The sequence below is a fragment of the Rhinoraja longicauda genome, chromosome 10 (assembly GCF_053455715.1).
Source record: "Rhinoraja longicauda isolate Sanriku21f chromosome 10, sRhiLon1.1, whole genome shotgun sequence".
NCBI lineage: Eukaryota > Metazoa > Chordata > Chondrichthyes > Rajiformes > Arhynchobatidae > Rhinoraja > Rhinoraja longicauda.
In genome coordinates this window covers 58008393-58022185 of record NC_135962.1, presented here as the reverse complement: position 1 = coordinate 58022185, position 13793 = coordinate 58008393, and the positions used below count along the sequence as shown (strand labels likewise).

General features: G+C 50.0%; 1 protein-coding gene across 4 annotated transcripts in view; it reads right to left on the bottom strand.

The window, feature by feature from the left end:
* The window catches only part of tdp1 (tyrosyl-DNA phosphodiesterase 1), a 63462-nt gene that overhangs the window by 38587 nt on the left and 11082 nt on the right, over positions 1-13793 (bottom strand). For all 4 annotated transcript variants that reach the window (XM_078406926.1, XM_078406923.1, XM_078406924.1 and 1 more), the window contains exons 3-8: positions 12126-12831; positions 9419-9462; positions 8557-8612; positions 7482-7578; positions 2759-2793; positions 1328-1420 (exon numbers count right to left, since the gene is read on the bottom strand). In XM_078406926.1, coding sequence (XP_078263052.1) covers positions 1328-1420; positions 2759-2793; positions 7482-7578; positions 8557-8612; positions 9419-9462; positions 12126-12828 — 1028 coding nt within the window. In that variant the 5' untranslated portion in view covers positions 12829-12831. The remainder of the gene's footprint in view (positions 1-1327; positions 1421-2758; positions 2794-7481; positions 7579-8556; positions 8613-9418; positions 9463-12125; positions 12832-13793) is intronic.

Below are 13793 nucleotides of genomic sequence, written 5' to 3'. Positions count from 1 at the left end.
GAAGTTGAGTCTCAGTTAAGGTAGAACACAGAACAGTACAGCACAGGAACGTCACACAGCGCGGAAACAGGCCCTTCAGCCCAACTTGCACATGCTGTCTAAAATGCCCCATCTACATTACCCCCACCTGCCTGCTTTTGGCCCATACCCTTCTAAATATTTCCTATCCATGTACCTTCCCAAATGTCTTTTAAATGTTGTTATAATACCTGCCTCAATTATTCCCTCTGGAAGCTTGTTCCATACTCCCACCACCCTCCCCGTGAAAAGGTTGCCCCTCAGGTTCCTATTAAATCTCTCCTCTCTCACCCTAAACCTATGGTTTCTACCCTTGTTCTTGTTTCTCCGATTCTAGGTAAAAGACTGGGTTGTAAGATCATAAGACACACAGTACGAGCAAGATAATTAGGGGATTGGACACATTAGAGGCAGGAAACATGTTCCCAATGTTGGGGGAGTCCAGAACAAGGGGCCACAGTTTAAGAATAAGGGGTAGGCCATTTAGAACGGAGATGAGGAAGAACTTTTTCAGTCAGAGAGTGGTGAAGGTGTGGAATTCTCTGCCTCAGAAGGCAGTGGAGGCCAGTTCGTTGGATGCTTTCAAGAGAGAGCTGGATAGAGCTCTTAAGGATAGCGGAGTGAGGGGGTATGGGGAGAAGGCAGGAACGGGGTACTGATTGAGAGTGATCAGCCATGATCGCATTGAATGGCGGTGCTGGCTCGAGGGGCTGAATGGCCTCCTCCTGCACCTATTGTCTATTGTCTATTGCCTATTGATTACGCCATTCGTCCCATGGAGTCTACTTCACTATAGAGGCGGCACGGTGGTGCAGCGGTAGGGTTGCTGCCTCACAGCGCCAGAGACCCAGTTTCAATCCTGACCACGGGTGCTGTCTGTATGGAATTTGCACGTTCTCCCCGTGACCTTGTGGGTTCTCTCCGGGTGCTCCGGTTTCCTCCTACCATCCAAAGACGTGAGGATTTGAAGAGTTAATTGGCTTCTGTAGATTGTTCCTAGTGCGTGTAGGATAGAGCTAGCGTGAACAGGTCGGCAGGGACTCGGGGGGGCCGAAGGGCCTGTTTCAACACTGTATCTCTGAATTAAACTAAACAAAGGGATCACCAGCAGGGTCTTCAGAAAATGCTGGAGTAACTCAGCGGGTCAGGCAGCATCTCAGGAGAGAAGGAATGGGTGACGCCCAGTGATTTATTTCCTCCCCCCCCACCCTCTCTCTCATTAGCCTGTACCAATCTCTCTCCTCCAACGTTTCCTGCACCAATCCCTCTCTCCCCCCAACCTCCCCCACCCTTTAACTTCCAGTCTTACCCCTGTGTCTTCTGGTGCCAGTCGTTATGTATCAAGTTGGAGGTGTGGATCACAACTCGGAAACCTTCTTGGTACAAAAGCAACATCATTTTCCTGCCGGGGGGGAGAGAGAACATGCTCAATGCATCAAAATAATTGGACAGGGAGGCAGGGGGGGCAGGGAGCAAAGATACTAGAGGAGCAAGATAGACCACTCGACCCTAAAAACCGTAATATGTCACGGCGCCATTTTAGTAGGCAGAAACGTGCAGAAACATTTTAAAACAAAAATAACAAATATCTGTGAATTGATAGATGAGATATATTCTGCATTTTTATGGTATTATCACGCATACTGTTCTCCCAAAACACTGATTACACTGCGAGAGGCATAACGAACGGCGGGTTTTGCTTACTAAAATGGCGGACGTTACGCTCCTTTGCGTACTACACTTCAGTATGGGCGATTTCAACGGAGTGGACCATCTTGTTCCTCTAGTATCTTTGGCAGAGAGGCAGAGAGGCAGAGAGGCAGTGAGGCAGGGAGGCAGAGAGGCAGGGAGGCAGAGGGGCAGTGAGGCAGAGAGGCAGGGAGGCAGAGGGTCAGAGAGGCAGAGGGGCAGAGGGTCAGAGAGGCAGAGGATCAGAGAGGCAGCGAGGCAGTGAGGCAGAGGGTCAGAGAGGCAGAGGGGCAGAGGGGCAGAGGGGCAGAGAGGCAGAGGGGCAGTGGGGCAGAGAGGCAGAGGGGCAGAGGGGCAGAGAGGCAGAGGGGCAGAGGGTCAGAGGGTCAGAGAGGCAGAGGGTCAGAGAGGCAGAGGGGCAGAGGGGCAGAGAGGCAGAGGGGCAGTGAGGCAGAGGGGCAGAGGGGCAGAGGGGCAGTGAGGCAGAGGGGCAGAGGGGCAGTGAGGCAGAGGGGCAGAGGGGCAGAGGGGCAGAGGGGCAGAGGGGCAGAGGGGCAGTGAGGCAGAGGGGCAGAGGGGCAGAGGGGCAGAGAGGCAGAGGGGCAGAGGGGCAGAGAGGCAGAGGGGCAGAGGGGCAGAGAGGCAGAGGGGCAGAGAGGCAGAGGGGCAGAGAGGCAGAGAGGCAGAGGGTCAGAGAGGCAGAGGGTCAGAGGGGCAGAGAGGCAGAGGGGCAGAGAGGCAGAGAGGCAGAGAGGCAGAGGGTCAGAGAGGCAGAGGGGCAGAGAGGCAGAGGGGCAGAGGGGCAGAGGGGCAGAGGGGCAGAGGGGCAGAGGGGCAGAGGGGCAGAGAGACAGACTTGTCATGTGTAACAATAAAGTATTCAATCATTCATTCATTCATCATTGGTCAGCTGTGAAGTTGAATGATAGGGAAAGCTTGAAGGGCTGAATGGCCTGAGGGGACTTGGTCTGTGCTTTGGGTAGATCCAGGGCCAGAGAGGATCGCCATGGCAACTCATGTAGTGTTCCGTACTTAAAAGCGTTCTACTTACGTGTGATGTGTTCCATAGGCGATTTCCAACTTCGCCTGAAAACATTTAAAAAAGTCTCCTTTATAAGGTCATGTGATAAGTGATAGGAGTAGAATTAGGCCATTCGGCCCATCAAGTCTACTCCGCCATTCAATCTCCCCCTCCTATCCCCATTCTCCTGCCTTCTCCCCATAACCTCTGACACCCGCACTAATCAAGAATCTATCTACCTCTGCCTTTTCAAAATATCCACTGACTTGGCCTCCACAGCCTTTTGTGGCAAAGAATTCCACAGATTCACCACCCTCTGACTAAAGAAATTTCTCCTCATCTCCTACCTAAAACAACATCCTTTAATTCTGTGGCTTTGACCTCTAGTCCTAGATTCTCCCACTAGTGGAAACATCCTCTCCACATCCACTCTATCCAAGCCTTTCACTATTCTGTATGTTTCAATGAGGTCCCCCCTCATTCTTCTAAACTCAGCACAGGCCCAGTGCCGACAAACGCTGATCATATGTTAACCCACTCATTCCTGGGATCATTCTTGTAAAACCTCCTCTGGACCCTCTCCAGAGCCAGCACGTCCTTCCTCAGATACGGTGCCCAAAATTGCTCACAATATTCCAAATGCAGCCCTGACCAGCGCCTTATTGAGCCTCAGCATTACATTCCTGTTTTTGTACACAAGCCCCCTTGAAACAAATGCTAGCATTGAGTTTGCTTACTTTACACACAATCTATTAAGTTCTGAATTTTGACAAAAGTGCAACATAGAATCTCCTATATTTAGTCTAGTTTTTAATTATTGCCATGTGCACCGAGGTACAAAACTATTTGTTGCGTGCTATCTAGCCCCGAAAAGACCACATGATTAAATCTCAGATTATATCGCATCTTACATCCACAGTGCCACAGAAGGAGGCCATTTGGCCCATCAAGTCCGTGCTGGCTCCCAGCAGCACAGTCCCATCCCCCCTCTCTTTATTACCCCTGACCCATATTCTCCACCCCCCACCTTCACCCCACATCCCTTCAATTAATTTCCCCACCAACCTGCACATTAGGATCAATGTACATTAACATCGCAGGTTTCTTTTAACCAACAATAATTGATCAATTATTTACAAGAATAATATGTACAACACAAACCCACCACCATAGCACAAAGTAAAACAAATATTCTTAAATATCAAATATACTGAAAATTAAACAACTACTAGACCAAGTGGACCCGTTGGGCCCAAACCTCTCCTGCATTGGTGCAGCACCCTGTCCTCCCCCCTCCCCTGTCTCCTCAACCACCCCCTCCCCTCTCCCTTCTCCCCTTCCCTCCCTTCTCCCCCTTCCCTCCCTTCTCCCCCTTCCCTCCCTCCTCCCCTCCCCCTCCCTTTTAAACTTTAAAATGTGAATAACTTTAAAAATATAACACCGATTTCAATAAAAATACTTGCATTATCACTAAAGTGACAATGGTGAGTAAGGTGGGCCTAAAATTGTCGCGCTATCGTGCACCGTTTTGGCTGCAATTCAGTCACAAACAAGATAACAAACGAAAGTTTTAGTATATAGATATTACAATGTGTTGGAAAGAATTGCAGATGCTGGTTTAAAATCAAAGGTAGACACAAAATGCTGGAGTAACTCAGTGTCACGGGAGAGAAGGAAGTGGTGATGTTTCGGGTCGAGACCCTTCTTCAGACGCAAGAAGGGTCTCGACCCGAAACGTCACCCATTCCTTCCCTCCCGAGACGCTGCCTGACCCGCTGAGTTACTCCAGCATTGTGTGTCTAACTATATTACACTCCTTGTCCAGGATGCACTCCACCCCCCTTGGTACCCAGCGGTCCCAGAAATCTCCCAGGGTGCCCGTGGACAGCGCGGATTCTCTCTCTAACCCCACCCGGGCGCGGAAAAGGGACAGGCAGCCGGCTTGGGCAGACCCCACTGCCACCTGGCGCCATGACTCGTGGACGGCCAGCTTGGCCAGGCCAAATGTCGGCGGTTATGGTGAGACTTGATATAAGTGTATAAAATTATGAGAGGCATAGATTACAGGGTAGATAGAATCTTTTTTTCCCCAAGAGTGATTTCCTCCCACACTCCAAAGATATACAAGCTTGTAGGTTAATTGTCTTGGTATAAATGTAAATGTTCCTTCGTGTGTGTGTGTGTAGGGCAGTGTTGATGTTCAGGGATCGCAGGTCAGTGCGGACTTGGTGGGCCGAAAGGCCTGTTTCCGCACTGTACCTTTAAACTAAACTAAACTAGAGGGTGAGGGTGAGAGAAGATGTGCAGGGAAAGGCCAGTTAACTGAACCATCCTACCAGCAACTAGAGAGCAGTCAGTCCTGAGCTAGTATCCACCTCATTGGAGACCCTCGGACTATTTTTGATCGGACTTTAACTAGCACTAAATGTTATTCACGGTATTCCCTTTTTCATGCATCTGTGGACGGCTCGATTGTAATCATGTATTATCTTTCCGCTGACTGGTTAGCACGCAACAAAAGCTTTTCACTGTACCTCGGTACACGTGACAATAAACTAAACTCAAACTCACCCATTGCCACTCAAGCAGGCAAGGCCGCCCTCTGGTGGACATGTCCAGAGTTACGAGAAGGGTTCCGACCCGAAACATCGCCTATCCATGTCCTGACCCGCTGAGTTACTCCGGCACTTTGCATCTTTTAATAACAAAAACTAGCATTTGCAGTTCCTCGTTTCTACGGGCAAAGGTTACTGCTTGGTGGATCGTAGAAGAGGGGTACATAACAGGGGGCTGCACGGTGGCGCAGCGGTAGAGTTGCTGCCTGATAGCGCCAGGGTTCGATCCTGACTACGGGCGCTGTCTGCATGGAGTTAGTATGTTCTCCCCCTGACCTGCATGGGTTCTCTCCGAGATCCCCGGTTTCCCCCCACACTCCAAAGACGTACAGGTTTGTAGGTTGAGAATTGGCTTGGCATAAATGTAAACATTGTCCCCGGTGTTTGTAGGGTAGTGTTAATGTGCGGGGATCGCTGGTCTTTGTGGTCTTGGTGGACCGAAGGACCTGTTTCTGCGCTGTAACTCTAACTAAAAAACTAAAAACTGATGGGGAGGGGGGGAACTGGTCTTGTCAATTAAATGCTGCACACAATGAAATATGTACAGCATGAAATAAATTGTTTTATCATGTGTACAACAATAAAATATGCATCTGGTCTTTCCAGATAAAGTCCAGGAGACTTTATGTCATCACTTGTATTGATGGATTGGTGAAGAAATGCTGGTTTGTGTAAAGATACACAACAAGGCCAATATTGATGGAATGTCAGCCTGAATCTCAAGGGAGTAAAACTCAAACTTGCGGAAGGAAAAATGTTGTTGAACAGGGGCTTTGGTTAGACTTTAGACTTCGGGGATAATATCGTGGAAACAGGCCCTTCGGCCCACTGAGTCCGCCTTGACCAGCGATTCCTACACACGAATGTCAATTTGCAATTTTTACCGAAGCCAATTGTCCTACAAACCCTGTACGTCTATTGAACGTGGGAGGAAACCGGAGCACCCGGAGACAACCCACGCAGGTCAAGGGGAGAACGTACAAACTCCATACAGACAGCACCCGTAGTCAGGATGGAACCCGGGTCTCTGGTGCTGTGAGGCAGCAACTCTATCACTGCGCCACCGTGCCGCCCCGAATTGTACTCTAGTTTTCTCCTACATTCCAAAGACGCGCAGGTTTGTAGTTGAAATGGCTTCTGTAAAATTGTTCTGTGTGTAGGATAGTGCTAGAGTACAGAGTGATCATGGTTAGTGCAAACCCAGTGGGCCGAAGGGCCTGCTTCCACATTGTATCTCTAAAGCTAAAAACTAAAAGATGGATAGGTGATATTTTGGTTCGGGGCCCTTCGCCAGACTGGGCATAGATTAAATTTCTGCTTGTCAACTTCCAAAGTAACTTTTAAATTGTTCTGTACATCCCTTTTGAAATTGTATTATCACCAACTTGGCCCGTATAATGCACATTCCCTAATACATCGCTCGTGTTGTATCCAATATGTGTCCATACAAGCATAGAAATATAGAAAGTAGGTGCAGGAGTAGGCCATTCGGTACTTCGAGCCTGCACCGCCATTCAATATGATAATGGCTGATCATCCAGAATCAGTACCCTGTTCCTACTTTTCCCCCCATATCCCTTGTTTCCGTTTGCCCTAAGAGCTCTATCTAACTCTCTCGTTGTAACAGGACTAGCTGTTAGTTACGTAGTTTAGTTTATTGTCATGTGTACTAAGGTACAGTGAAAAGCTTTTGTTGCGTGCTAACCAGTCAGTGGAAAGACAATACACGATTGCAATCGAGCCATTGACAGGGTATAGAAAGATAGCCCTATTAGTGCGGCACGGTGGCGCAGCGGTAGAGTTGCTGCCTTACAGTGAATGCAGCGCCGGAGACCTGGGTTCAATCCCGACTACGGGTGCTGTCTGTACGGAGTTTGTACGTTCTCCCCGTGACCTGCGTGGGTTTTCTCTGAGATCTCCGGTTTCCTCCCACACTCCAAAGACGTGCAGGTTTGTAGGTTAATTGGCTTGGTAAATGTAAAAATTGTCCCTAGTGGGTGTAGGATAGTGTTAGTGTGCGGGGATCGCTGGTCGGCGCGGACACGGTGGGCCGAAAGGGCTTGTTTCTGCGCTGTATCTCTGAACTAAACTAAACTAAACATGATAAGGGGAGAACGTTTGGTCTGCTGTTTGCTTACCTGACACAGGTGGACGTTGGGATAAGGGTGCGCTTGCTCGTGGAGATGGGCTTTGGCCAGGCGTTGCTCGCCGTGGACAATCAGCAATGGCTTGGTCCTGAAATGGAGATGGTTTGGAGAGTGGAGGTGAGGGAATGCTCTTAATTGAAGCGGGGAGTGGCGCAGCGGGCAGAGCTGCCGCCTCACAGCACCGGAGACCCGGGTTCGATCCTGACCTCGGCTGCTGTCTGCGTGGAGTTTGCACTTTCTCCCTGTGACTGAGTTGGGTTTCCAACCAGGACCTCCAGAGGCGCCGCCTGACCCGTTGAGTTCCTCCAGCACTTTTGCTGCTCCCGAGAGCTCCATTTCCTCTTACATCCCAAACACGCGAGAGGTTGCAGGTCAACTGGGCTCGGTAAATTGCCACAGAGTGCTGGAGTAACTCAGCGGGTCAGGCAGCATCTCCGGAGAACATGGATGGATAGGTGATGCTTCAGTTCTGAAGAAAGGTCCCGACCGGAAACATCACCTATCCATGTTCTCCAGATACGCTGCAAGACCCAGCTGAGTTAATCCGGCACTTTTGGTGGCGCGGCGGTAGAGTTGCTGCCTTACAGCAAATGCAGCGCCGGAGACCCGGGTTCGATCCCAACCACGAGTGCTGTCTGTACGGAGTTTGTACGTTCTCCCCGTGACCTGCATGGGGTTTCTCCGATATCTTCGGTTTCCTCCCACACTCCAAAGACGCGCAGGTTTGTAGGTTAATTGGCTTGGGAAATGTAAACGTTGTCCCTTAGTGTGTGTAGGATAGTGTTAATGTGTGGGGATCGCTGGTCAGCGCAGACCAGGTGGGCCGAAGGGCCAGTTTCCGCGCTTTATCTCGAAACTAAACTTTATAAACCTGCATCAGCATTTCCTTGATCTACATCTGTGAGTTGCCCCCAGCTTGCGCGTGAGGGGAGTTGACGGGAATGTGGGAGAATAGATTTGGTGTAGGTGGGTGGTTGAGGGTCAGCACGGACTCGGTGGGCTGAAGGGCCTGTTTCCATGCTGCATCTGTAAACTACACCAGCCGCTTGCTGAAGACCTCACTCACCTGAATTCTTCTGGGTACTGCTCCATGAGCCAAGGGATATCAATGCAGTAATTGAACTGAAAGATTAAAACAAAAATCAAAAAGGTATAAACGTCCTACAGATATCTAATAAAATGTAAGGTTTGTCATTGGTGTACATGGAGGTACACCACCCACCCTCTGTGTGAAAAGAATGCCCGGCACATCTCTTTTAAACTTTGCCCCTCTCAACTGAAAGCTATGGCCTCAAGGGTCATAGAGTGATACAGTGTGGAAACAGGCCCTTCGGCCCAACTTGCCCAACATGTCCCAGCTACACTCGTCCCACCTGCCTGCGTTTGGCCTGTATCCCTCCAAGCCTGTCCTCTCCATGTGCCTGTCTAAATGTTTCCTAAACATTGGGATAGTCCCAGCCTCAACAACCTCCTCTGGCAGCTTGTTCCATTCACCCACCACCCTTTGGGTGAAAAAGTTACTCAAGATTCCTATTAGATCTTTTCCCCAGAGACCCGGGTTCGATCTTGTCTACGGGCGCTGTACTGTACGGAGTTTGTATGTTCTCCCCGGGACCTGCGTGGGTTTTCTCTGGGAGCTCTGGTTTCCCCCCACACTCCAAAGACGTGCGGGTTTCTAGGTTAATTGGCTTCGGTAAAATTGGAAATTGTCGCTAGCGTGTATAGGATAGTGTTGATGTGTGGGGATCGCTGGCTGGCGTGGACTCGGTGGGCCGTAGGGCCTGTTTCCGCACTGTATCTCTAAAACTAAAAACTAAATGGATAGCCCCACTCAACCTCCTCTTCACCTTCAGTGTTCTGTGTAGAACAACCCCAGCCGCTTTCCCACTGATCCCACCTCAGTGTAATGGAACGGGGAGTTTTCTCACCTGAGCAGAAGCAGTTATTGTCCCAAAGAGTGGTGATAAAATATCTGAAAGAGTTTTAGAAAACAAAAATCATGTCACCCTGTTGCAACAATGTAGAAACAAGGAACTGCAAACGCTGATTTACAATAAAAAAAAGACTGGAATAACATAGAAAATAGGTGCAGGAGGAGGCCATTTGGCCCTTCGAGCCAGCACCGCCATTCATTGTGATCATGGCTGATCATCCACAATCAGTAACCCGTACCTGCCTTCTCCCCATATCCTTTGATTCCACTAGTTCCTAGAGCTCTATCTAACTCTCTTTTAAATTCATCCAGCGAATTGGCCTCCGCCGCCCTCGGTGGCGGAGAATTCCACAAATTCACAACTCTCTGGGTGAAAAAGTTTTTTCTCACCTCAGTTTTAAATGGCTTCCCCTTTATTCTTAGACTGTGTGACCCCTGGTTTTGGACTCCCCCCTGTTTACTTTAGACTTTAGAGATACAGCACGGAAGCAACCCATTCGGCTCACCGAGTCCGCGCCGACCAGCGAACCCCCACACACTACCACTAATCTCACACACTAAGGTCAATTTACAATAACCAGAAGCCAATTAACCTACAAATCTGAAGATAAACATAAAATGCTGGAGTAACTCAGCGGGTCAGGCAGCACCTCTGGAGAGACGGAATGGGTAGGAAAAAAACTGCAGATGCTGTTTTAAATCGAAGGTAGGCACAAAATGCTGGAGTAACTCAGCGGGTCAGGCAGCATCTCGGGAGAGAAGGAATGGGTGACGTTTCGGGTCGAGACCCTTCTTCAGAAGGAATGGGTGACGTTTCGGGTCGAGACCCCTTTGCTACACAACCTACAAACTTGTACGTCTTTGGAGTGTGGGAGGATATCGGGGAACCCGGAGAAAACCCAAATGGTCACATGGAGACATTTTTTTCATTCCGCACAGACAGCACCCATCGAATGAACAGTCCTGACCCACAAACTACCTCATTGGAGACCTTTGAAGTATCTTTAATCGGACTTTATCTTGCACTAAATGTTGTACCCTTTAACCTGTATCTGTACACTGTGGACGGCTTGATTGCAATCGTGCCTAGGCTTTCCGCTGACTGGATAGCACGCAATAAAAAGTCTTATCACGCAACAAAAAGTTGCATCAAAACACTTGGTGCATGTGAGGGGAAGGACAAAGCCTGGCAGGTAATAGGTTGAAGACAGACACAAAATGTTGGAGTAACTCAGCGGGACAGGCAGCATCTCCGGATAGAAGGAATGGGTGACGTTTCGGGTCGAGACCCTTCTTCAGACTGAGGGTCAGGGGATTGGGAAACTGGTGATATGGAAGGGTAAGGTGTGGGAATGACGGATTAAAGCAGACAATGATCTGGGTGTCAGGGGTTCTGGGGAGAAGGCAGGAGAATGAGAATATGAGGGAGAGATAGATCAGCCACGATTGAATGGCAGAGTAGACTTGATGGGCCGAAGGGCCTAATTCTGCTCCTATTACTTATGACCTTGTGATGATCGAGGAAACGTAGAATGGTTCATTGTTGCTGAGGGCAAGCTGACAATGACGCACACAAACAGTAAAATTAACCAGGGGGGGAGATTGAAACTCTTCGGAGAACTAGGGTGGGGAAGGGACGGAGAGAGAGAGGGGATGCAAGGGGGGGTTACTTAAAGATAGAGAATTCAATATTCATGCCACTGGGTTGTAAGCTGCCCAAGGGAAATATGAGGTTGATACTTGTCGAGTGCATGTTGAGTCTTGCAGCATCTCTGGGCGATGTTTTGGGTCGGGTCCCTTCACCATAGGGCGTTGGGGCAGGACAAAGCTTGGCCAGTGATAGGTGGATACGTGTGATGGGGGGGGGAGGGGGGGATTTTGGCAGAAGGGTAAGATGGATGGACAAAAGCGAAAGGTGGCAAAGTGGTGTCGATAAGTGGGCAGGGTCTCATAAGTCATAAGCGACAGGAGCAGAATTAGGCCATTCGGCCCATCAAGTCGACTCTGCCATTCAATCACGGCTGATCTATCTCTCCCTCCTAACCCCATTCTCCTGCCTTCTCTCCATAACCCCTGACACCCGTTCTAATCAACAATCTATCTATCTCTGCCTTAAAAATATCCATTGACTTGGTCTCCACAGCCTTCTGTGGCAATGAAATCCACAGATTCACCACCCTCTGACTAAAGGCATTTGCTTCTCGTCTCCTTCCTAAAGGAATGTCCTTTAATTCTGAGGCTATGACCTCTGGTCCTAGACTCTCCCACTAGTGGAAACATCCTCTCCACATCCACTCTATCCAAGCCTTTCACTATTCGGTACATTTCAATGAGGTCCCCCCCTCATTCTTCTGAACTCCAGCGAGTACAGGCCCAGTGCCGACAAACGCTCATCATATGTTAACCCACTCATTCCTGGGATCGTTCTTGTAAACCTCCTCTGGACCCTCTCCAGGGCCAGCACATCCTTCCTCAGTTATGGTGCCCAAAACTGCTCACAATACTCCAAATGCGTCCTTATAGAGCCTCAGCACTACATCCCTGTTTTTGTATGCAAGCCCTCTTGAAATGAATGCTGGCATTGCGTTTGCCTTCTTTCTTACCGGTTCAACTTGCACTTTAACTTTTTGGGAATCCTGCACCAGCACTCCCAGGTCAACTTTGCACCTCCGGTTTCTGGGTTCTCTCGCATTTAGTCTTACCTTTAATGTCAAGGGCGCAGGTGTTGTTCTTGGCAGAGATGCCGGAGACTTTGGTCAGGTAGAAGCTGAAACTCTGAGCTTTCCCCAGGAGGTCCCATTTATCCACCGTCCCTCCGACCGCCCCCGTTCCAGAGTTCCGCGCCACCTCCGAGGAGAGACGTCGATCCCATTCTTCCAAGTGTTGTCTCTTCGGCGTTGGGCCAGAGCTCTCTTCCTTCACTCCCACTCCCCCCACCCTCGCCCTCTCCTCCTTCACCTTCTCCTCCCTTACCCACCCCTCCTCCTTGACCCCCACCCTCCCCTCCACCTTGACCCACCCGCCTCCCCCTTTGGCCTCGGGTTCCTCGTCGCTACTGGACACCCCCCAGCCCAGCTCGGAGGGGGGTGCTGGGCGTTTGGCCTGGGGAGGGGAGGGCCGTTGGGTTTTGACGTGGTCCCTGGTCAATGCCCGGGCAAGGGGCTGGGCGGAGGGCAAAGGTCGCTCCGCCGTTTCGGCCATCGCCTTTGACCGGCCAGCGGCGGTCGTCGAGTCGAACTCTTCGTCGTCGATGATGGTTTCGTCGGAGTCGGACACTCCATCCAGCCGGTCCAGCCGCATCGATGGGGCCGGAACTCCTGGGAATGGCTCTGTATCCTCCTCATCACTGCTGGACAATGTCCACTTGCCGTGCTGGCTCTCCATTCTGCCAACACCTCTCCGCATGGCCTTGCAAGGGAAGAAAGAGCCGGCATTTAGATAGCACCCTCTCCCATCCTAAGGCACCCCAACCTTCCTGGACAATATTCTTAGAAAGTATGTCAGGGGTTGTGGGGAGTAGGCAGGCGAATGGGATTGAGTTGGAAAGATAGATCAGCCATGATTGAATGGCGGAGCACTCGATGGGCTGAATGGCCCAATTCTGGGGCATATTTAAACGTAGAAACAGAAAATAAGTGCAGGAGGCCATTTGGCCCTTTGAGCCAGCACCGCCATTCATTGCGAGCATGGCTGATCATCCTCAAGCAGTAACCAGTGCATGCCTTCTCCCCATATCCCTTGATTCCGCTAGCCCCTAGAGCTCTATCTAACTCCCTTTTAAATTCATCCAGTAAATTGGCCTCCATTGCCCTCTGTGGCAGAGAATTCCACAAACGCACGAAACTCTGGGTGAAAAAGTTTTTTCTCATCTCAGTTTTAAATGGCCTCCCCTTTATTCTTAGACTGTGTGGCCCCTGGTTCTGGACTCCCCCAACATTGGGAATTTTTTTGCAGGATATGTACGGGGGCAAGGTTTAAAAACCATTGAATGGCGGTGCTGGCTCAAAGGGCCGAATGGCCTCCTCCTGCACCTATTGTCTATTGTCTATAAAATGCCCGAGTAACTCAGTGGGACTGGTGGCATCTCTGGAGAGAAGGAATGGGTGACGTTTCGTTTCGAGGCCCTTCTTCAGATGTAGAACTACAGGGAAATTAGAGATTTAGGACAAATAGAAACATAGAAAACAGGTGCAGGAGGAGGCCATTCGGCCCTTCGAGCCAGCACCCCCATTCAATATGCTCATGGCTGATCATCTAGAATCAGTACCCAGTTCCTGTTTTCTCCCCATATCCATTGATTACGTTAAACCTAAGTGCTATATCTAACTCTCTCTTCAATACATCCAGTGAATTGGCCTCCACTGCCATCT